Source organism: Salmo salar, chromosome 10 (genome assembly GCF_965601325.2).
Source record: "Salmo salar chromosome 10, fSalSal1, whole genome shotgun sequence".
NCBI classification, from domain to species: domain Eukaryota; kingdom Metazoa; phylum Chordata; class Actinopteri; order Salmoniformes; family Salmonidae; genus Salmo; species Salmo salar.
Window position 1 is genome coordinate 112,513,697 of NC_138300.1, and position 23,762 is coordinate 112,537,458.

The 23,762-nt window shown below is 44.2% G+C and overlaps 1 protein-coding gene across 7 annotated transcripts in view; it reads right to left on the reverse strand.

Moving 5' to 3' along the window:
- Positions 1-23,762, reverse strand: part of LOC106561549 (suppressor of tumorigenicity 7 protein homolog) — a 70,896-nt gene that overhangs the window by 26,176 nt on the left and 20,958 nt on the right. For 2 of the 7 annotated variants that reach the window (XM_014125634.3, XM_014125633.3), the window contains exons 1-2: positions 7,353-7,492; positions 634-716 (exon numbers count right to left, since the gene is read on the reverse strand). In XM_014125634.3, coding sequence (XP_013981109.1) covers positions 634-716; positions 7,353-7,359 — 90 coding nt within the window. In that variant the 5' untranslated portion in view covers positions 7,360-7,492. Of the gene's footprint in view, positions 1-633; positions 717-4,318; positions 4,538-4,581; positions 5,029-7,352; positions 7,493-22,824; positions 23,429-23,762 lie in introns of those variants that run through there. The other 5 variants (XM_014125636.3, XM_014125638.3, XM_045688441.2 and 2 more) reach the window with 4 other exon arrangements.

The window sequence follows — 23,762 nt, forward strand, 5'->3', positions numbered from 1 at the left end:
GTGGGTAAGAGCCTGGTGATAGCAACACCAGTGTTGGGGGATCAATTCCCACTGGCATCACACAATACTTAAGTGTAGTGTAGGCTATGCACTCCCTGTACTGCAAATATCTTGCTTTGTATACAAATCTTCTGCTAAATGGTATATATATCATCATATAGTCAAATGTATGCGCTCACTGGACTGTAAGCGGAGAGGAAGGGGCAAAGCAAGAGGGTTTACTCCACCCAAAATCTGTTAACTTTTTGTATGGAGGTCAATGAGAGCGTGTTGAATTTGGCCAACAAAAATGTAATTGCTACGTGCGGTATATTTGATTGAATAGAAGTTCTGTAATTGTTAGGTTGTTATGAAAGCACTTAAATAAAAGTGGACATGTGGCATTTTGGCAAAGTTGACAATTTTATATCGCAGTTGTGCCTGTTGTTGACACGTACATCTGCCCTCTCATTGGCTAGAATGGTCCCACCTGATCTCGCCTCCTCCCACCTGCCTTCCATCTTTGAGGACATGCATTTCCATTGTTAGAGCGGTCACTCGACTATCTTGTCAATATAATAGAATCATTTGATCTAAGTCGCTTTGGATAAATGTGCTAAATGTCATAATATGAATATAATATCATTAACTTACCAGTATGAGTCCTGATATCAAGGAGGATGTCCCCGTCAGAGCCACGTAGAATTTGGGGGTCAGGGTGTTCAGAAACATACTTACTGTAGAGGAGATACAGACAAACACAGCATTGTTAGTATTACACACACCACCATGGCATTAGCAACAATAGACCTACAGTGATTACCCCCAGTGGCATCAACCACATTAGCCCATATTACAGGAATTCAAAGGCTTTTATACACAATTCTAATGCAACATGTTTCTCCAAGAACAACCAAAGTCCTGCAACACGGAACAGCGGATATCAGACACGTGGTTTGACTTGGTTAAAGTTTGAAAAATGTATTTAAGTGTCACTCCACAATGATACAAATTATAGATTTACAAACCACATTGTGGACCACTCAAAATTAGTTTTGAGACACTAAAAACAATCAGTCAAACATGGTACAGGCATAATTTATAATGCATTACATCAGCTAAACCAGTGGTTCCCAACAAGGGGTACGAGGACCCCTGGGGGTACTTGGCCTATCCACAGGGGGTACTTGAAAACTCATTAAACCTTAGGCCTACTGGTTAAATGCACACGAGGGGGTACTTCAGGGGAACTCCAGGCAGAGTAAAATTCAGTTAGTGGTACCGGAAAAGGTTGGGAACCACTCAGCTTTGGGTGTGCGGTTGATTCAGCCGATTATCTATACATTGTTTATGCATACTTGTGTATAGATAATCGGCTGAATCAACCGCACACCCAAAGCTGATTTATGAAGGAGGCAAAAGGCAAAATGGAGAAACAGGAAAAGGTCTCTACACACTTCCAGTCAAAGGCAAATTTATTTTAATATAGCGGAGCTTTCTGTCAGTGGACTTTTAGTCAGCTCTGATGGAGGTCGCCTGACCGAAAGCTCAGTTATATACAAAAATTATTAGCATCTTTCCTGTTTCTGCATAAACATTAGGCACTTAAAGAAACATCTGTGTGTTGCGCCGTCACAATGCTTACTCCTACAGATGCGGTCAAATAAAATAGTTATTTGTCACGTGCCGAATACAACAGGTGTAGACCTTACCGTGAAATGCTTACTTACAAGCCCTTAACCAACAATGCAATTCAAGAAATAGCGTTAAGAAAATATTTGCTAAATAAACTAAAGTAATTTTTAAAATAAAATAACGAGACTATATACAGATGGTACCGGTATCGAGTCAATATGCGGGGGGCACAGGTTAGGAGGGGAGGGGAGCGGGGGAGTTCAATGTAAATAGTCCCGGTGGCCATTTGATTAATTGTTCAGCAGACGTATGGCTTGGGGGTAGAAGCTGTTAAGGAGCTTTATGGACCCAGACTTGGCGCTCTGGTAACGCTTGCCGTGCGGTAGCAAAGAGAACAGTCTATGACTAGGGTGGCTGGAGTCTTGGAAAAGTTTTGGGCCTTCCTCTGACACCACCTAGTATATAGGTCCTGGATGGCAGGAATCTTGGCCCCAGTGATGTACTGGGCCATACACACTACCCTCTGTAGCGCCTTACGGTCAGATGCCGAGCAGTTGCCATATCAGGTGGGGATGCAACCAGTCAGGAGGCTCTCGATGATCCAGCTGTAGAACTTTGAGGATCGGGGACCCATGTCAAATCTTTTCAGTCTCGTGAGGCAGAAAAGGTGTTGTGTCCTCTTCACAATGGTCTTAGTGTGTTTGGACCATGATAGTTTGTTGGTGATGTGGACACCAAGGAACTTGAAGCTCTTAACCTGCTCCACTACAGCCCCATCGATGTTAATAGGGGCGTGATCGGCCCTCCTTTTCCTGTAATCCACGATCAGCTCCTTTGTCTTGATCACGTTGAGGGAGAGGTTGTTGGTCTCTGCCAGGTCTCTGACCTCCTCCCTATAGGCTGTCTCATTGTTATTGGTGATCAGGCCTACCACTGTTGTGTCGTCAGCAAACTTAATGATGGTGTTGGAGTCGTGGTTGGCCATGCAGTCGTGGGTGAACAGGGAGTACAGGAGGGAACTAAGCACGCACCCCTAAGGGGCCCCCGTGTTGAGGATCATCGTGACAGATGTGTTGTTGCCTAGCCTTACCACCTGGGGGCAGCCCGTCAGGAAGTCCAGGATCCAGTTGCAGAGGGTTGAGTGCACATCCTGGTAATCCGTCTGGCTTCACGGCCTTGTGAATGTTAACCTGTTTAAAGGTCTTGCTCACACTGGCTACGGAGAATGTGATCACACAGTCGTCCGGAACATAAAGGGATTTCTTATACGCTTTCGGACTGGTGTCCCGCTCCTTGAAAGCGGCAGCTCTAGCCTTTAGCTTGGTGCGACTGTTGCCTGTAATCCATGGCTTTTGGTTGGGATATGTACGTACTGTCACTGTTGGGATGACGTTGTCGATGCAGTTATTGATGAAGCCGGTGACTGAGGTGGTATACTCCTCAATGCTATTGGATGAATCCTGGAACATATTCCAGTCTGTGCTAGCAAAACAGTCCTGTAGCGTAGCATCCACGTCATCAGACCACTTCTGTATTGAGCGAGTCACTGGTACTTCCGGCTTTAGTTTTTGCTTGCAAGCAAGAATCAGGAGGATAGAATTATGGTCAGATTTGCCAAATGGAGGGTAAGCTTTGTATGCGTCTCTGTGTGTGGCGTAAAGGTGGTCTAAAGTTTTTTCCCCTCTGGTTACTGGTAGAAATGAGGTAAAACGGATTTAAGCTTGCCTGCATTAAAGTCCCTGGCCACTAGGAGTGCCGCTTCTGGATGAGCATTTTCTTGTTTGCTTATGGCCCTATACAGCTCGTTGAGTGCGGTCTTAGGTGCCAGCATCAGTTTGTGGTGGTAAATAGATGGCTACGTAAAATATAGATGGTCTAGATAGTGTGGTCTACAGCTTATCATGAGGTACTCTACGTCAGCAGAGCAATACCTCGAGACTTCTTTAATATTAGACATCGCGCGCCAGCTGTTATTGACAAAGACACACACCCCCACCCTTCGTCTTACCAGACGTAGCTGTTCTGTCCTGCCGATGCATGGAAAACCCAGCCAACTGTATATTATCCGTGTCGTCATTCAGCCACGACTCAGTGAAAAACATAAGATATTACAGTTTTTAATGTCCCGTTGGTAGGATAGTCTTGAACGGAGATCATCCAGTTTATTCTCCAGTGATTGCACGTTGGCCAATAGAACGGATGTGGGAGGCGGGTTACCCACTCGCCGACGAATTCTCACAAGGCACCCCGATCGTTTTCTTCACGCGAATGACAGGGATTTGGACCTTGTCTCGGAGAAGCAGCATATCCTTCGCTTCGGAATCATTAAAGAAAAAAAATCTTTGTCCAGCTCGAGGTGAGTAATCAATGTTCTGCTATCCAGAAGCTCTTTTCGGTCATAATGTTGCTGGTACCCTCTCTTATGTACAAAATAAGTTACAAACAAAAACAAAATATTACAGTTGGTTAGGGGCCCGTAAAACAGCAGCCATCCCCTCCGGTGCCATTTATGACACAATTGCACTTACAAAAAATGAAAATGGGGTCCTGCGCAGTTGTAAATCAAACAAATAGGCCTACACGGGTGAACACCAAATGCTTTTTCAATTTATATTTAGAAGGAAGCGTGAACCGTGCAACGGTGGCAATATATTTGACCGCATCTGTAGCTATCATACACTTGATTAATATAGGATACACTTACCCTAACTAATACTGGTAACCATCTAGATGTCACCATTATACATGCACATACAACTTCGTCAAAAGGTAGGGCATGAACAGCAACAACACCGGGACACAGTGCCCTTCGTTCCCGCTTGACTGTCTGGCAAAGGCATGGGAAGTAGCTGCCTAGTATCAGAGTGACAGTCACAGTAAGCACACGCATACAACGCATGAAACAAGAGTACACCCATCATCAGTACTTTATAACTGAAAATGTACAATTATTTGGGTAAAACGAACCTTGAAATACGACTAACTTCTCCTCTGGCTTAAAAACAGAAGTCCAAACTCAAGCAATACGGAAGCTCACGGTAGTTATGTGGTAAGAAACAGAAGATAAAATAAGAAGAAAAAAACACAGCTCAATCAAAACTGTCTAACCTATAGCAGAGCACTTGACTCACCCACATTCCACACGCCCACTACTTTCCTTTCCACATGCCCACTACTTTCCTTTCCACATGCCCACTACTTTCCATTCCACATGCCCACTACTTTCCTTTCCACATGCCCACTACTTTCCTATTGACACCCACTGGTCTACACTCCGGGTCTACACTCCGGGTCTACACTCCGGGTCTACACTCCGGGTCTACACTCCGGGTCTACACTCCGGGTCTACACTCCGGGTCTACATATTGAGTTGCAGCTATCCTCTTCTCAGCTAAAGCCCTATGCAGAACTCCCATAACACTACAACCAGATCATCTCATTACGAGGTGGACAGGGCTGCTGTTATCTGTTGGAGGGTTCGGCCTCAATGTGGGATTGTGGGTAATGTAGTATACAAGGATGTGGTGGTAAAGGAGGACAAACCCCGCTCAACTGCATCCCTGGTAGTATGGTGTAGCTGTAACAGTTTTAATCCCTTCTCCTGGGCAGAAAACATAATTGAATGTTCACAAGTTTAACGCCACCTAAACGTTCAATTTCCCTTCCGTTGGTTTCAATTAGGCCTAGTTTCTGAGTGTGGGGGGGTGCAAACAGCACTAAGGCCGGCGGCTCATTAGGCTGTTTGTAGGAGAAATACTTGTACAGTTATAGTGGGGATAACAGGATGCTATTGGATGCTGCTCCAGAAGGAAGCCGGGTGTTCCTTCTTAGGGAGACGCCAGTTATAGAGCGATCGGCTGGGACTCAGACAGCCCTCCTCTCAACCAGACACACACGCCCATCCTCTACCACAGTAGCAGCTGGGCCCCTATGCCTATTCACCCTTCTGGAGTGGGTCTCCTCTCCTACTGAGAGGGGGGCATTATGGAGGAACCACAGCCCCACAGACCTGACATAGACCACACTATGGGAGAGGAAGAGACCTGTAGTGTGACGTATAGGCCTATGTAAAATGTGGTGTTGCAGAACCGGATGCAGAGTCAAGTCTGTCTGGCACCTTTAAACATCATAATAGCACAGAGGAAATTCAATTAATGGTGTGATAAATAAGCCTGAACCTGGATGCTCTGATGAGTTGCATTGTGACACTGCAATATCAATACTACAAGGGCTTCACTCGTACTAGTTTAACTGTTGTAAGAGATTGAGAACATTGTAACATCAGTGTAAATATGAGGTAGCATAAATTGGTAATTCATTAAGGCTCAGCTGACCCACCGTCGGTGGTACCATGTCTACAGAAAATGTAAACTGGCTTGATAATCAATACAGCGATTCTAGCAGAGAAAAAACTAAATGTCATTGCAGACCAATAGATACAGTATGTGCCCTTCAGTAAGGAAAGGACACCCGGGTGACTGCTGATAATGATAATAGAAAGTGTTCTGATCAGAATGAGAACTCACACACACAGTCAGAAACTACTAGAGCTCTGTGTGGAGTCCATTCACTATATTCTCCTCATAGAATGTCCCCCTCTGTATCACTGTGGTTTGGCTAGTAATGCCCACATGTTTGCGGTTGCGGAGGCGATAAGCATCCACATCTGTCTCGGCCCGTATGGATGGCTTTTAGGGACGCTCCGCAGCCGCCGCAGCACGGCCCATTTTGTGTTTTAACTACCTATGTGACCTTTTGGGAACACAGGAAGTGGGCCGGGTATCATCTCACCTGTTATGACAGCCAGGGGAGGGTGAGACACTCGCATGGATGATGAAGGGTTATGGCTTCATTTAAATGAAATGGTCTGGATAAAATGACTATCCAAGAGCTGGTGGTTGTATTCATTAGGCACAAAACGGAAGAAAACCGACTGAAACAGGGAGGGACTACCTGGCCAATAATAAACACTTGTTTTTGTTGTCTGTTGCAAAACGTTTTGCTAGAGTGTTCCCTAACGAATATAACCCTGCATTGAGATCCGTCACTGGGATCCCCACCCACACACGTACTGTATGTTTAATATGGCTCAACCTTATATCAGATAGGGAGCCCTTTGCGTCTTCTTCATTTACCTACTGACTCACATTCAGGTTTATTGATAAGGCAATGGAGTCGCCTGGTGTTTCCCAGCAACAATGACCAAGAACAGAAACAGGTCTCTATTCCCTACAGGCCTTGGTCCAAAACACTGCATTATATAGGGAATATAGTGGCATTGGGGACACAGGACAGGTCTATCTGCCAGGGACACTGATATTCTAAACTAGCTCTATGGATCCTTATGTATACACAAGCTAGCAGATAACTTCAATATATGAACACAGACACACACACACACACACACACACACACACACACACACACACACACACACACACACACACACAAGTGTAAACAAACACACAGCACAGGTTAATGTTTATATGAACAGCCCCTCGGCTCACCCACACACAAGCAAACTGTTGAGTTCATGAATAGAAACGAACAGTAGTTTCACTCTATGTAGCAACTGTACACTACACTATCAAAAGGTCATTAACCTAGCCTAAAGCCTAGCCCAAAAGATAACCCAACAGAATAGAGCTCACCATCTCACCCCACTCAAGCTGTGTAAAGAGAAGCTGATGCACATTACGTAGGCTACAACACAGACTCTAGTATAGACTATAACTCACCTTCCATTTCTCTGTGACATCCGCTGTGATGATAGCCAGAGAAACCCACCACAGGAAAATCAAACCACACACAATGTGCTTGGGGGGGGCCCTCAATGCCCTCAGTCCAGCTTCTGTGTACGTGATAGGCAGCTGTTTTTGAGTGACAGCTGGCCAGGCCAATCATAATGCATGACTAGTCTGCCCTCTCTAGTGACACTGTAGAATCAGGAGGGGGTCTGTAACCAGCGGCTCAACCAATCAAAAGCTCCCATTTTAATGTGGGGGTGGGCTGCTCTTTCACCTCCGCATGAAAAGGTAACCATGACAACCCCTCTCAACGACCCTACACGAGACTAGAAGACGTTAGAAGACGTAGCTAGAGAGTGTGTGAATTGAAATAGTCCACTCCATTGATGCCATGTCTCAACCAGCTTGGAGATGGGATGTTGTCTTTCCGGACCTAATAAAAGACCTGAGTGGTTGAAACATTGTCAATAAACCACGTAGGAAAATAGAATGCAGTGGGTGTGGTTTCACTCTTCATTTATTGAATGAAAACACAAATCCAGCACCTGCTCTGTAATATTTTTCTGTTGCCTTTCTTCCAATAGAGCCTAATAAGAACCTGACAACTGCCAGAGAGCCCAATGTAATTAAATGTCTGATGTGATTGGTCTAAATCATACAGTGGAACAGTAGTGAAGGAACAGGAACATGACGATGAATGTGATGATTTTCTAAAGAAGATCCCTCTGAACCAACTACAATAAGGGCTCTCTGCTCTGAGCTTGTCTTGACTTCTTCTCAACAACATGCATTGAAGAGAGATGCTTGAACAACATCAATGAGTTGAATGCATTTGCATTTCAAAACACAAAGCGGAACATCTAATACATCGGTGTCCTTGAAAGCTCCCTCACTATCACCAACCTAGCTGTCAACATGAAGAGGGATCAGGTTGTTTGACTCTTCAAACAGTGGTTCTCGTTCCATACTTCATCCACATATCATGGAGGCCACACTTAGTCAGACTGACTTACTGACTGAGGCGCCTGAGGATAAGGGGAACTGCTATAGCTCTGAGGGTGGCTTTGATAGGCTTCAGCTGATGGTGTGATTCTGTGGGACCAGAGCTTACTGAAGCCTGAGGGACCAGAGCTTACTGAAGCCTGAGGGACCAGAGCTTACTGAAGCCTGAGGGACCAAAGCTTACTGAAGCCTAAGGGACCAAAGCTTACTGAAGCCTGAGGGACCAAAGCTTACTGAAGCCTGAGGGACCAAAGCTTACTGAAGCCTGAGGGACCAAAGCTTACTGAAGCCTGAGGGACCAAAGCTTACTGAAGCCTGAGGGACCAAAGCTTACTGAAGCCTGAGGGACCAAAGCTTACTGAAGCCTGAGGGACCAAAGCTTACTGGACATGTCATTTCCGCTGAATAAGACCGCAACCGGTAAATCCACCTGTTCTGGCAAACTGGCTTTGGACCATTAGAAATTGTACCAGTGTGAGTGCAAACATTATCAAAGTGTGCCTCAATTAAGCAGCAACATGCTTTACTGTAAAAGGTTATTGAAAAGACACTGGTCAGTGACAGGTCAACTTGATCTGGATTGTTTATTACAACAGTAAACACCGTCCAACAAAGCTCTATCTCAGCAGTCCCTTGAAAAACCATCTAGGCCATTTGTGAATAAATAAATAAAACACCTTAATATAAAATAAAACACTTTTTTTTTTTTACTTCCCTTAGGTTCTTGTTACCAACTAAGCTTCTCACTAAAACAAAAATAGCAGTAGTGGGCAGTTACCACAGAAACCCGACCCTGAGCCATCCGTTTCTACTGCTCATAGGGCAGGCCAGGTAACCACGGTAACAGAAAGTGACAGCTGGTTGCCACCAAAGTTATGTATGCCTTTATCAAACTGCCAAAACAAAAGGAGCTGATCGTGGACTTCAGGAAACAGCAGAGGGAGCACCCCCCCTATCCACATCGAAGGGACAGTAGTTGAGAAGGTGGAAAGTTAAGTTCCTTGGCATACACATCACAGACAAACTGAAATGGTCACAGACAGTGTGGTGAAGAAAGCGCAATAGCACCTCTTCAACTTCAGGAGGCTGAAGAAATGTGGCTTGTCACCCAAAACCCTGAGAAACTTATACAGCTGCACAATCGAGAGCATTCTGTCGGGCTGTATCACAGCCTGCCCTCAACCGCAAGGCTCTCCAGAAGGTAGTGAGATCTGCACAACGCATCACCAGGGGCAAACTACCTGCCCTCCATGACACCTACAGCACCCGATGTCACAGGAAGGCCAACAAAAATCATCGAGGACAACAACCACCCGAGCCACTGCCTGTTCACCCCGCTTCCATCCAGAAGGCGAGGTCAGTACAAGTGCATCAAAGCTGGGACCGAAATAATGAAAAACAGCTTCAATCTCAAGGCCATCAGACTGCTAAACAGCAATTACAAACTCAGAGAGGCTGCTGCCTACATTGAGACCCAATCATTGAGACCCACTTTATACAATACCGCTTTAATAATGTTTACATATCTTACATTATTCATATCGTATGTATGTATGTATGTATGTATGTATGTATGTATGTATGTATGTATGTATGTATGTATGTATGTATGTATGTATGTATGTATGTATGTATGTATGTATGTAATTATGTACAGTGAGGGAAAAAAGTATTTGATCCCCTGCTGATTTTGTACGTTTGCCCACTGACAAAGAAATGATCAGTCTATACTTTTAATGGTAGGTTTATTTGAACAGTGAGACAGAATAACAAAACAATCCTGAAAAACGCATGTCAAAAATGTTATAAATTGATTTGCATTTTAATGAGGGAAATAAGTATTTGACCCCCTCTCAATCAGAAAGATTTCTGGCTCCCAGGTGTCTTTTATACAGGTAACGAGCTGAGATTAGGAGCACACTCTTAAAGGGAGTGCTCCTAATCTCAGCTTGTTACCTTTATAAAAATACACCTGTCCACAGAAGCAATCAATCAATCAGATTCCAAACTCTCCACCATGGCCAAGACCAAAGAGCTCTCCAAGGACGTCAGGGACAACATTGTAGACCTACACAAGGCTGGAATGGGCTACAAGACCATCGCCAAGCAGCTTGGTGAGAAGGTGACAACAGTTGTGACAACAGCGCCCGCAAGGTCCCCCTGCTCAAGAAAGCACATATACATGCCAGCCTGAAGTTTGCCAATGAACATCTGAATGATTCAGAGGACAACTGGGTGAAAGTATTGTGGTCAGATGAGACCAAAATGGAGCTCTTTGGCATCAACTCAACTCGCCGTGTTTGGAGGAGGAGGAATGCTGCATATGACCCCAAGAACACCATCCTCACCGTCAAACATGGAGGTGGAAACATTATGCTTTGGGGGTGTTTTTCTGCTAAGGGGACAGGACAACTTCACAGCATCAAAGGGACGATGGACGGGGCCATGTACCGTCAAATCTTGGGTGAGAACCTCCTTCCCTCAGCCAGGGCATTGAAAATGGGTCGTGGATGGGTATTCCAGCATGACAATGACCCAAAACACACAGCCAAGGCAACAAAGGAGTGGCTCAAGAAGAAGCACATTAAGGTCCTGGAGTGGCCTAGCCAGTCTTCAGACCTTAATCCCATAGAAAATCTGTGGAGGGAGCTGAAGATTCGAGTTGCCAAACGTCAGCCTCGAAACCTTAATGACTTGGAGAAGATCTGCAAAGAGGAGTGGGACAAAATCGCTCCTGAGATGTGTGCAAACCTGGTGGCCAACTACAAGAAACGTCTGACCTCTGATTGCCAACAAGGGTTTTGCCACCAAGTACAAAGTCATGTTTTGCAGAGGGGTCAAATACTTATTTCCCTCATTAAAATGCTAATCATTTTATAACATTTTTGACATGCGTTTTTCTGGATTTTTTTGTTATTCTGTCTCTCACTGTTCAAATAAATCTACCATTAAAATTATAGACTGATCATTTCTTTGTCAGTGGGCAAACGTACAAAATCAGCAGGGGATCAAATACTTTTTTCCCTCACGGTGTATGTATGTATGTATGTATGTATGTATGTATGTATGTATGTATGTATGTATGTATGTATGTATGTATGTATGTATGTACAGTGGGGGAAAAAAGTATTTAGTCAGCCACCAATTGTGCAAGTTCTCCCACTTAAAAAGATGAGAGAGGCCTGTAATTTTCATCATAGGTACACGTCAGCTATGACAGACAAAATGAGAAAAGAAAATCCAGAAAATCACATTGTAGGATTTTTTATGAATTTATTTGCAAATGATGGTGGAAAAATAAGTATTCCCACAAGCTTCCCACAATAAGTTGGGTGAATTGTCCTATTCCTCCTGACAGAGCTGGTGTAACAGTCAGGTTTGTAGGCCTCCTTGCTCGCACACACTTTTTCAGTTCTGTCCACAAATTTTCTATGGGATTAAGGTCAGGGCTTGTGATGGCCACTCCAATACCTTGACTTTGATGCCCTTAGGCCATTTTGCCACTACTTTGTAAGTATGCTTGGGGTCTATTGTCCATTTGGAAGACCCATGGCTTTTTTATGGCGGGTTTGGAGCAGTGGCTTCTTCCTTGCTGAGCGACCTTTCAGGTTATGTCGATATAGGACTTGTTTTAATGTGGATATAGATACTTTTGTACTGGTTTCCTCCAGCATCTTCACAAGGTCCTTTGCTGTTGTTCTGGGATTTATTTGCATTTTTCGCACAAAAGTACGTTCATCTCTAGGAGAAAGAACACATCTCCTTCCTGAGCGGTATGATGGCTGCGTGGTCCCATGGTGTTTATACTTACGTACTATTGTTTGTACAGATGAACATGGTACCTTCAGGCATTTGGAAATTGGTCCCAAGGATGAACCAGACTTGTGGAGGTCTACAATAGTTTTTTCTGAAGTCTTGGCAGATTTCTTTTGATTTTCCCATGATGTCAAGCAAAGAGGCACAGAGTTTAATGGTAGGCATTGAAATAAATCCACAGGTACACCTCCAATTGACTCAAATTATGTCAAATAACCATGCCATGACAAGCCATGACATTTTTGGGAATTTTCCAAGCTGTTTAACTTTTTTGGGATAGGGGGCAGCATTCGGAATTTTGGATGAAAAGCGTGCCCAAAGTAAACTGCCCGCTACTCAGGCCCAGAAGCTAGGATATGCATATAATTGTTAGATTTGGATAGAAAACACTCTAAAGTTTCCAAAACTGTTAAAATAATGTGTGAGTATAATAAAACTGATATGTCAGGCGAAAACCTGAGAAAATCCGGGAAATGCTATTATTTTGAAATGGCTGTTTTTCCATTGAAAGCCTATCCACCATACAAAGACTTATGACCCAGTTCACGATCCCTATGGCTTCCACTACATGTGGCCAGTCTTTAGGCATTGTTTCAGGCTTTTAATCTGAAAAATGAGGGAGAAAAACCATTTTCAATGAGAGGACAGTGGAAATTTCCAGACATGAGTCCTGCGCGTGACCGGGAGCGTAGCTTTCTTGTTTTTCCTTTTCTATTGACCAAGCTATTGTCCGATTGAAATATGATCGATTATTTATGACAAAAACAACCTGAGGATTGATTATAAACATCGTTTGACATGTTTCTATGAACTTTTATGGTAGTTTTTAAATTTTTCGTCTGCCTGCTGTGACCGCTCTTTGTTCCAATGGATTACTGAACAAAACGCGCTAACAAAACGGAGGTTTTTGGACATAAAGAGTGACTTTATCGAGCAAAACGAACATTTATTGTGTAACATGGAGTCTTGGGAGTGCAACCATATGAAGATCATCAAAAGGTAAGTGATACATTTTAGCACTATTTCTGACTTTTGTTACTCCTCTACTTGGCTGGTTACTGTTTGCAATGATTTGTCTACTGGGCGCTGTTCTCAGATAATAGCATGGTTTGCTTTCGCCGTAAAGACTTTTTGAAATCTGACACAGTGGTTGGATTAACAAGAAGTTTATCTTTAAGCTGATGTATAACACTTGTATCTTTCATGTATGTTTATTATGAGAATTTCTATTCTGTTGAGTTTCACACTCGGCAATTTCACCGGATGTTGTTTGAGACAGTGGATTACTGAACAAAACGCGCTAACAAAACTGAGGTTTTTGGATATGAAGAGTGACTTTATCGAACAAAACTAACATTTATTGGGTAACTCGGAGTCTTGTGAGTGCAACCATATGAAGATTATCAAAGGTAAGTGATTAATTTTATCGCTATTTCTGACTTATGTTACTCCTCTACTTGGCTGGTTACTGTTTGTAATGTTTTGTGTGAGCGCTGTCCTCAGATAATCACATGGTATGCTTTCGCCGTAAAGCCTTTTTGAAATCTGACACCTTGGCTGGATTAACAACAAGATAAGCTTTATTTTGATGTATTGCACTTGTGATTTAATGAAGTTAAATATTTACAGTAATTTAATTTGAATTTGGCGCTCTGCAATTTCACCGGATGTTGTCAAGGTGGGACGCTAGCATCCCACTGTTCCATAAGAAGTTGAAGACACAGTCAACTTAGTGTATGTAAACTTCTGACCCACTGGAATTGTGATAGTGAATTATAAGTGAAATAATCTGTCTGTAAACAATTGTTGGAAAAATTACTTGTGTCATGCACAAAGTAGATGTCCTAACCGACTTGCCAAAACTATAGTTTGTTAACAAGAAATTTGTGGAGTGGTTGAAAAATGAGTTTTAATGACTCCAACCTAAGTGTATGTAAACTTCCAACTTCAACTGTATGTTGTCAGTGATAGGCGTATTATATTCTCAGTTGAATAAGTATTGTTCATATGTTGTCATCTCACTGCGCACTCCAGCTAGGTACATTGTATAGGCTAGACCTACATATGAGCATCAATCTTATAATGGGAGTATATTGTACTGTGCAAATATGAAAAGGCTTTTCCGTTGCGATGTCGCTAAAGACCCACCCGCTAGCCCTGGCCCGCTAGCTTTCTGAACGCCGTTGTCTCCCGCTCGCCTAGCGTAGTACTGACTACCGAACGGCTCCCTGACTCACATATTGCTGTTCATTGGACCTTATGATCACTCGGCTACACAGCTGCCTGCTGGACTATTCACTAACGTGGCACCTCTTTTTGTTTATCTGTCGGCCCCAGCCTCGAACTCAGGTCCTATGCATACCTAAATTACCCTCTCATCGCCATTTACTTGTTGTCTTAGCTCTCACGATCAACACCTGTGATTGCTTTATGCCTCTCTCTAATGTCAATATGCCTTGTCTACTGCTGTCTCAGTTAGTCCTTATTGTTTTATTTCACTGAAGAGCCCCCAGTCACGCTCAACATGCCTTAGATAGCTCTTTTGTCCCACCCCCCACACATGCGGAGACCTCACCTGGCTTAACTGGTGCCTCCAGAGATGCAATCTCTCTCATCGTCACTCAACGCCTAGGTTTACCTCCACTGTACTCACATCCTACCATACCATTGTCTGTACATTATGCCCTGAATCTATTCTACCACGCCCAGAATTCTGCTCCTTTTACTCTCTGTTCCCAACGCACGAGACAACCAGTTCTTATAGCCTTTAGCCATACCCTTATCCTACTCCTCCTCTGGTGATGTAGAGGTTAACCCAGGCCCTGTGGCCCCCAGTACCCCACCTATTCCCCAGGCGCTCTCATTTGTTGACTTATGTCACCGTAAAAGCCTTGGTTTCATGCATGTTAACATCAGAAGCCTCCTCCTTAAGTTTGTTTTATTCATTGCTTTAGCACACTCCGCCAACCCTGATGTCCTAGCCGTGTCTGAATCCTGGCTTAGGAAGGCCACCAAAAATCCTGTAATTTCCATCCCCAACTACAACATTTTAGGTCAAGATGGAACTGCCAAAGGGGGCGTAGTTGCAATCTACTGCAGAGATAGCCTGCAGAGTTCTGTCTTACTATCCAGGTCTGTGCCCAAACAGTTCGAGCTTCTACTTTTAAAAAGCCATCTCTCCAGAAATAAGTCTCTCACTGTTGCCGCTTGTCATTGACCCCCTCAGCCCCCAGCTGTGCCCTGGACACCATATGTGAATTGATTGCCCCCCATTTACCTTCAGAGTTCGTACAGTTAGGTGACCTAAACTGGGATATGCTTAACACCCCGGCCGTTCTACAATCTAAGCTAGATGCCCTCAATCTTATACAAATTATCAAGGAACCTACCAGGTACAACCCCAAATCTGTAAACACGGGCACCCTCATAGATATCATCCTGACCAACTTGCCCTCTAAATACACCTCTGCTGTCTTCAACCAGGATCTCAGCGATCCCTGCCTCATTGCCTGCATCCGTAATGGGTCCGCGGTCAAATGACCACCCCTCATCACTGTCAAACGCTCCTTAAAACACTTCAGCGAGCAGGCCTTTCTAATCGACCTGGCCCGGGTATCCTGGAAGGATATTGACCTCATCCCGTCAGTAGAGGATGCCTGGTTATTCTTTTAAAAGTGCTTTCCTCACCATCTTAAATAAGCATACCCCATTCAGAAAATGTAGAAGAACAGATATAGCTCTTGGTTCACTCCAGACTTGACTGCCCTTGACCAGCACAAAAACATCCTGTGGCGTACTGCATTAGCATCGATTAGCCCCGCGATATGCACCTTTTCAGGGAAGTTAGGAACAATATACAGTCAGTTTGAAAGAGCTAGCCTTTGCTTTCCTAACAGAAATTTGCATCTTGTAGCACAAATTCCCAAAAGTTTTGGGACACTAAAGTCCATGGAGAATAAGAGCACCTCCTCCCAGCTGCCCACTGCACTGAGGCTAGGAAACACTGTCACCACCGATAAATCTACGATAATTTCAATAAGCATTTTTCTACGGCTGGCCATGCTTTCCACCTGGCTACCCATACCCTGGCCAACAGCTCTGGACCCCTACATATCAGCTGGGCTTGGCAATCTGGAACCTCTCTTTCTAAAATTATCTCCCGCAATTGTTGCAACACCTATCACTAGCCTGTTCAACCTCTCTTTCATATCGTCTGAGATCACCAAAGATTGGAAAGCTGCCGCGGTCATCCCCCTCTTAAAAGGGGGAGACACTCTAGACCCAAACTGCTACAGACCCATATCTATCCTGCCCTGCCTTTCTAAAAGTCTTCGAAAGCCTAGTTAACAAATAGATCACCGACCATTTTGAATCCCACCGTACCTTCTCCGCTATGCAATCTGGTTTTCGAGCTGGTCATGGGTGCACCTCAGCTACGCTCAAGGTCCTAAACGATATCATAACTGCCATTGATAAAAGACAGTACTGTGCAGCCGTCTTCATCGACCTGGCCAAGGCTTTCGACTGTCAATCACCGCATTCTTATCGGCAGACTCAATAGCCTTGGTTTCTCAAATGACTCCCCGCCTGGTTCACCAACTACTTCTCAGATAGAGTTCAGTGTGTCAAATTGAAGGGCCTGTTATCCGGAACTCTGGCAGTCTCTATGGGGGTGCCACAGGGTTCAATTCTCAGGCCAACTCTTTTCTCTGTATATATATCAATGATGTCGCTCTTGCTGCTGGTGATTCTCTAATCCACCTCTATGCAGATGACAACATTCTGTATACTTCTGGCCCTTCTTTGGACACTGTTAACAAACCTCCAAACGAGCTTCAATGCCATACAACACTCCTTCCGTGGCCTCCAACTGCTCTTAAAATGCTAGTAAAACTAAATACATGCTCTTCAATCAATCGCTGCCCACACCCGCCAGCCCAACTAGCATCACTACTCTGGACGGTTCTGACTTAGAATATGTGGACAACTACAAATACCTAGGTGTCTGGTTAGACAGTAAACTCTCCTTCCAGACTCGCATTAAGCATCTCCAATCCAAAATTAAATCTAGAATAGGCTTCACATTTCGCAACAAAGCCTCCTTCACTCATGCTGCTAAACATACCCTCATAAAACTGACTATCCTACCGATCCTTGACTTTAGCGATGTCATTAACAAAATGAGACATCTCCCTCACTAACTTTACGCATCAGCTGTCAGAGCAGCTTACCGATCACTGCACCTGTACATAGCCCATCTGTAAATAGCCCACCCCCATATTGTTATTTATTTTTGCTCTTCTGCACCCCAGTATCTCTACTTGCACATTATCATCTGCACATGTATCACTCCAGTGTTAATGCTAAATGGTTATTATTTCACCACTATGGCCTATTTATTACCTTACCTCCCTAATCTTACTACATTTGCTCACACTGTATATAGATTTTTCTATTGTGTTATTGACTGTACGTCTGTTTATTCCATGTGTAACTCTGTGTTGTTTTTGGCGCACTGCTTTGCTTTATCTTGGCCAGGTCGCAGTTGTAAATGAGAACTTGTTCTCAACTAGCCTACCTGGTTAAAAATAATTGTAATTTATTTTTTTTAAATACTTGTAGTCATGTTAACATTCTAATATATAGCCTTGTTATTGTATTGTGTTACTTTTTATTTATTTATTTTTGACTTTAGTAAATATTTTCATATCTCTTTCTTGAACTGCATTGTCGGTTAAGGGCTTGCAAATAAGCATTTCACGGTAAGGTCTACACCGGTTGTATTCGGCGCATATGACAAATTTGATTTGAATATCATATGGTTAGCAGTTTTCATGCCCAAGCTGGATACTGAGGCAGAGATGAATCCACCAATTACACATTGTCTTTATCTACAGGTCACATCAACCACTAAAGGCTGGAACACACCAATAGCGCTTGCAGCCGAGAGTACTTGCGAACAGAGTACTAACCGCGAGAAAATATCAGCCATCACAGACGTCAACAGCGCGCTGAATGATCGGTAGACGAAACGGGAGATTCACATTCGGTGTGATGTGTGAAGCCCTTTAAAATGCATGGATTCACACAAAGCATACACAAAGACGCCATTATAAGATTAGTTTTCTTGGTCTATAAAGTATCTCAGTTGAGTGGTTCAGTCTAATATGATGGCAAAAGACTACACACAGTAATGTGGTGGCATGAACTCGGTGTCAGACTTGTGTGGCTGTGGCCGGCTCACACTACAGCCTGTCAGAACCAACACAAAGCACCTTCAGCCTTCTTTGCTGCTCTGCTATGTACATCCACCAGTTCTAAGAGTATTTCTCCTAGTAACCTCTACATACAGTGCAGGGCAAAAGGCCATCAGAATGAAACCAGGTAAGACGATGTGAGGTCAAAACCCAAACCTAATACAATTCTAGTTTTAATGTCACATGCACAAGGACAGTGAAATGCCTTTCCTGCAAGTTCCAAACCCAAAAACGCAGTAATCAATATCAATGTAGCCCAAAAAATAACATAAGGTAGAACAAAAACATGAGAAATAAAAATAGGAAAAAGTAAGAAGCTATATACAGGGTCAGTCCCAATACCATATTTACAATGTGCAGGTATACTGGAGGTACGTGTGGAGTCAGTGTAAATGTGTGTGCATGTTAAATGTGTGTTGGAGTGTCAGTGTGATTAAGTATGTAGAGTCCTGTGAGTATGCATAGAGAGTGCAAAAATCGAATACAATTTCAGAGTCAGCTCAGATAGTCCATGTAGCTATTCTGTTAGCTACCCAACTGCCAGGTCAATGACCTCCTCCCTGACCCTTGTGTGTGTGTGTGTATATATGTTGGTGGGAGATGGGCGATGCAGGGGAAGGCAGGGGATAGCCACAAATAGAACAATGAGACAGATATTTCACCAGATGTATAAATGTGAAGCATCCACTTGGTGTTTCCAAGCCCAGTGGCCGGCAGTGGGAGAAGATGGAACGAGACGGATTTTGGCCGACATTCTGCAAATGTTCTCACCGATGAAACATCTCAACACAGTTTTCTGTTCCCAAAACTAGAATATGTTACAAACAGAGTGGATAAAGTTTTGTAGACTTTACCCTTTGCCAAAGTTTAAAGAATGGCATTGTTTAGGAGTGCAAAGGTGAATTGAGTTATTACACACGCGCACTTCACAGAGTAGGCGTTCCCTAAAATAAATATGCAAATGTCTTGCCAGAACAGGCCAATAGGATCACGCTAGCTCATGCTTGGCTCTGCCCATCTCCTTGCTTGTTCTGCCCACTATGACTCATTTGTTACCATTTGAAACGACGGGCTGTGGTCCATCTTTGGGATAGCTGTCCTAACATGAGCTCTGTAAGTGTGGAGGTAACGGTGGACTTAAAATGTCTGGAGGGGATACGTTGTTTCTGGTTACACTGACTGGGGTCGAATACACCTGTTTACAGGCTAAGCACTGTATTTTGTTGTGACTGAGTATGTGGTAAGTTGTGTCTGCAATGCTGTGCACGTAGTCTGTTGGAGCTAGTTTTTGAAGTCTGTATGTAGTTATTGCAGTCCGTTTGTAGTTCATGCTAGTCAGAGTTATTTGGTTAAAAAACACAAGTGTCTGTATTTATTATGGATCCCCATTGGTTCCTGCCAAGGCAGCACCTACTGTTCCTGGGGTCCAGTTAAATTAAGGCTGTTTATAAAATGTTAAACATTCACAACACATGAAGTATGTGCTCTAAGTATGTTGCGTCTGAGGTTTGGTAAGTGTAATGACATTGGTCTGAACGTAGGTTCAGTCAGTTTGACACCACTAGTGGTTGGTGGCGCCTTAATTGGGGAGAACAAGCTTGTGGTAATGTCTGGAGCAGAGTTAGTGGAATGGTATCAAACACATGGTCTCCAGGTGTTTAATGCCATTCCATATGCGCCGTTCCGGCCATTATTATGAGCCGTTCTCCCCTCAGGCACTGAAAAGTCCAAGCACAAACCTAACCAGGTCCCCTGCTGTTGTTAGCTATGCAACAATGGAAGAAACCATGCTCACCACTACAAAGCAATCAACATAGGAATGCAAATGAGGGAGAGGTTGACCCACAGTCCACCAGCAGCAGGTGGACAAAAGACTTCTGAAACACGATCAATATACAGTGGACCTACAGGAGTCATCTCTCCTCAGCAGTAACACTCACCCATAATACAATCTTTATCTGGAACTAGAACCGAAAAAAATAAAAACTACAAAGTTAAGTATATTTCAGTGTATGTACACCAAGGCTCTCCAACCCTTTTCCTGGAGAGCTACACTCCTGTAGGTCCACTCCAACCCTTTTCCTGGAGAGCTACACTCCTGTAGGTTCACTCCAACCCTTTTCCTGGAGAGCTACACTCCTGTAGGTCCACTCCAACCCTTTTCCTGGAGAGCTACACTCCTGTAGGTTCACTCCAACCCTTTTCCTGGAGAGCTACACTCCTGTAGGTTCACTCCAACCCTTTTCCTGGAGAGCTACACTCCTGTAGGTCCACTCCAACCCTTTTCCTGGAGAGCTACACTCCTGTAGGTTCACTCCAACCCTTTTCCTGGAGAGCTACCCTCCTGTAGGTTCACTCCAACCCTTTTCCTGGAGAGCTACACTCCTGTAGGTTCACTCCAACCCTTTTCCTGGAGAGCTACACTCCTGTAGGTCCACTCCAACCCTTTTCCTGGAGAGCTACCCTCCTGTAGGTTCACTCCAACCCCAGTTGCAACTAACCTGATTCAGCTTATCAACCAACTAATTATAAGAATCAGGTGCGCTAGATCAGGGTTGGAGTGAAAACCTACAGGAAGGTAGTTCTCCAGGAACAGGGTTGTAGAGCCCTGATGTAGACAGCTGGCTGACTTAACGGACTATGCTTTAGAGCTGGGCAACATGGACAAAAATCCATATCGCAATAAATTGCCTGAATTGATACAATAACGATAGAACGATAACATTTATAATAATGTGCACCACAGTTTATTTTATTATCCTTTAAAACTACTAGTTTGATGGTTGTAGCAATCAATTGTCCCATGAACAAATCACCCATATTAGAAACCTGATTTCATTTCAAACTTCACATTTCTCTACTATAGGCTACTTAACGTAATGGACGATATCAGAAAAATGCCTGCGATAGGCGATCGGTATTGTGTCTTGATCATTTTTGGTTTATCGTCCCAGCTCTACTCTGCTTTGTGACACACTACCCAGGTAGACTAAGCATTGTAGTAGCAGTTGATTAATAGGGGCAGGTAATGGTCCTACGGTTATGCACCTTTTGGCTACAGACCTACACTAAGTTCTTCTGGAAAACAGCCGGTCAGGTCAGGACGATCTTTGGGGTCCTGTTCCACAGCAGACTAACAGTTGAAATCAAATTTCCAGATAGATAACAGAACATCCTTATCCACTTAACAGTCATACATTCTGTAAAATGAAAATATTAAATTCATTTGATATGAAGAAGCAGCATTATGATGCACGACTGAGTACTCCACTCATCTGTTTAGAAGCCAGTAACAGAAAATGACTCTTGTTGCTGGACTGTTGCATGCAATCTCTAATCTAAATTTCAGGAGAGAAAAATGAAGTATCCTAACTTTGTCTCTGTGCAGTCACAACAGTTTCTATTAGATCAGAGTGGATATTCCTCGTGGCATAATGAGGATGATCATTGGGGACACAGGACAGGGTGAGGGGGAAGGAGACTAGATTGAACAGCGGACCACCTGAAGATCATGGTGACAGCTCCTCAAAATGGGGGTGAGGGGGGGTACAGTCTACAGTGAAGAGCCCACCCACACAAAACCCATCCAGACACTGGTGCTATCTAGCTAGCCTAAGATAGAGATCATAGCATAGCCTACATTCTATGTTTTGCATGTGGGAACGCTACATTCACCCCTCTCAAAACCCACCCAAACATTGATGCCATCACAGCCTCACTAGCAGTAGCATCTTTATGCCTTAGCTCAGCATGTGTAAATGCTACATGCTACATCCACCCCTCTCAATGTCTCCTGACTGAGCAGGAGAGCGATTGAGACAGAACTGCCTGCAATGGCAGGAGGTTGTTGAAAGCAAACTGTAGAAAATCATGATCTATCCATCTATAAAAAAAAAGTCACGTGGAATGCACGCACACACAACATGCACAGAGAGAGAGAGAGGAGACAGTAATGGTGTATATTTCAGTCTAGCTAGAAAAGCCATTCCATTTAGAAAGGTGAAAAGAGACTATAAACAGCATAACAGGATAAGTCTGGGATAAACATGGTGACGTGCAGGAATACTGAGGAATAGTGAGGAAAAGAGGAATAAAGGGGAGGGGAAGGCAGAGGAAGGGATTGACAGAGGAGATATGGATATTTGTATAACGACCAGCTATCATTGGCCCTTTATGCAAAATGGTAGATCCCAGCTTTCTTGCCGAGCAATCTGCCACCAGGAAACATGGAGAACAACAGAAAGGTCAGAGAGAGGGGAAAAAGAGAGGGATGGAGAGAGGAGAGCGAGAGCCCAGAAGAGCGGGAGCAGACACTGTTACACCAGACAACAACACACCACATAGAGAGAAAGACAGACGAGGCTGGACGATGGCGGTACGGTACTTACATGAGGACTCTGTGCCAAACATGGCTGGGCCGGGAGCTGCGATGGAGATAGGAGAGAGGGGAAAAGGGGGACAGAGAGAGAGGGGGAGGGGGGGGGGGGGGGTTGAGCAGGCAGCTACACAGAGGGGGTCATCAAAGCACACAGTGCAGCCAGCCAGCCAGCCGGCCCTCGCTCTCAGACGCCCAGATGCTCCGCTCACTCAGTCGGTGCTCCCGTTGCCGCTAAACGGGCTTCCTCCACATACACACACTGCTCACAAAACACACACACACACGGTTCAGCTGCCGAACAGGGGCCTCACGAGAGGGAAGAGAAACTCTCCTCCACAGAAAAGGTGTATTTTAAAACCCAGACGCAGAAGTAGCAGCCTTCCTGCTGTAGCTACGTTAGCTCTTGCTTTACTCTCCTCTTGTCCTCTCCCTCTCTTGTCCTCTCCTCCTCTGTTTATTTATCTCTCTGGACTGCCCCTGGGAAAAAAAGCTGAAAGCAGATACTGCAATCCTGGAGCCATGGTAGGCAGCCCGATGGGTAAGACAATAGCTATGCAAACAGAGAGTGACGTCAGGAGCCCTGCGAAACACTGACAGACTGCTGCTGGAGAGAGGGAGAAGGGGAGGGAGATATGGACGGAGGGAGAGAGGAGGAAAGAGGGGCGCTGGAGTTCGCAAGCGGGACTGGGAACAGGCCAATCATTTACACTTTTAGCAGACGCTCTTATCCAGAGTGACTTACAATTAGCTCATTCATCTTAACTAGGTGAGACAACCACATACCACAGTTGTAGCAAGCAATGTTCTTTCATTAAAGTAGTTAGCAGCAAAGTCAGTGCTAGACAATTATTCTTTATTTTGAGGGTGGGGGGGTGGAGAGCTGTAGGAAGTTAAAAAAGGCAGTGGCTCAGGTGGTTGATGTCTTTGTTGAAGTTTTTGGCCTTCCTG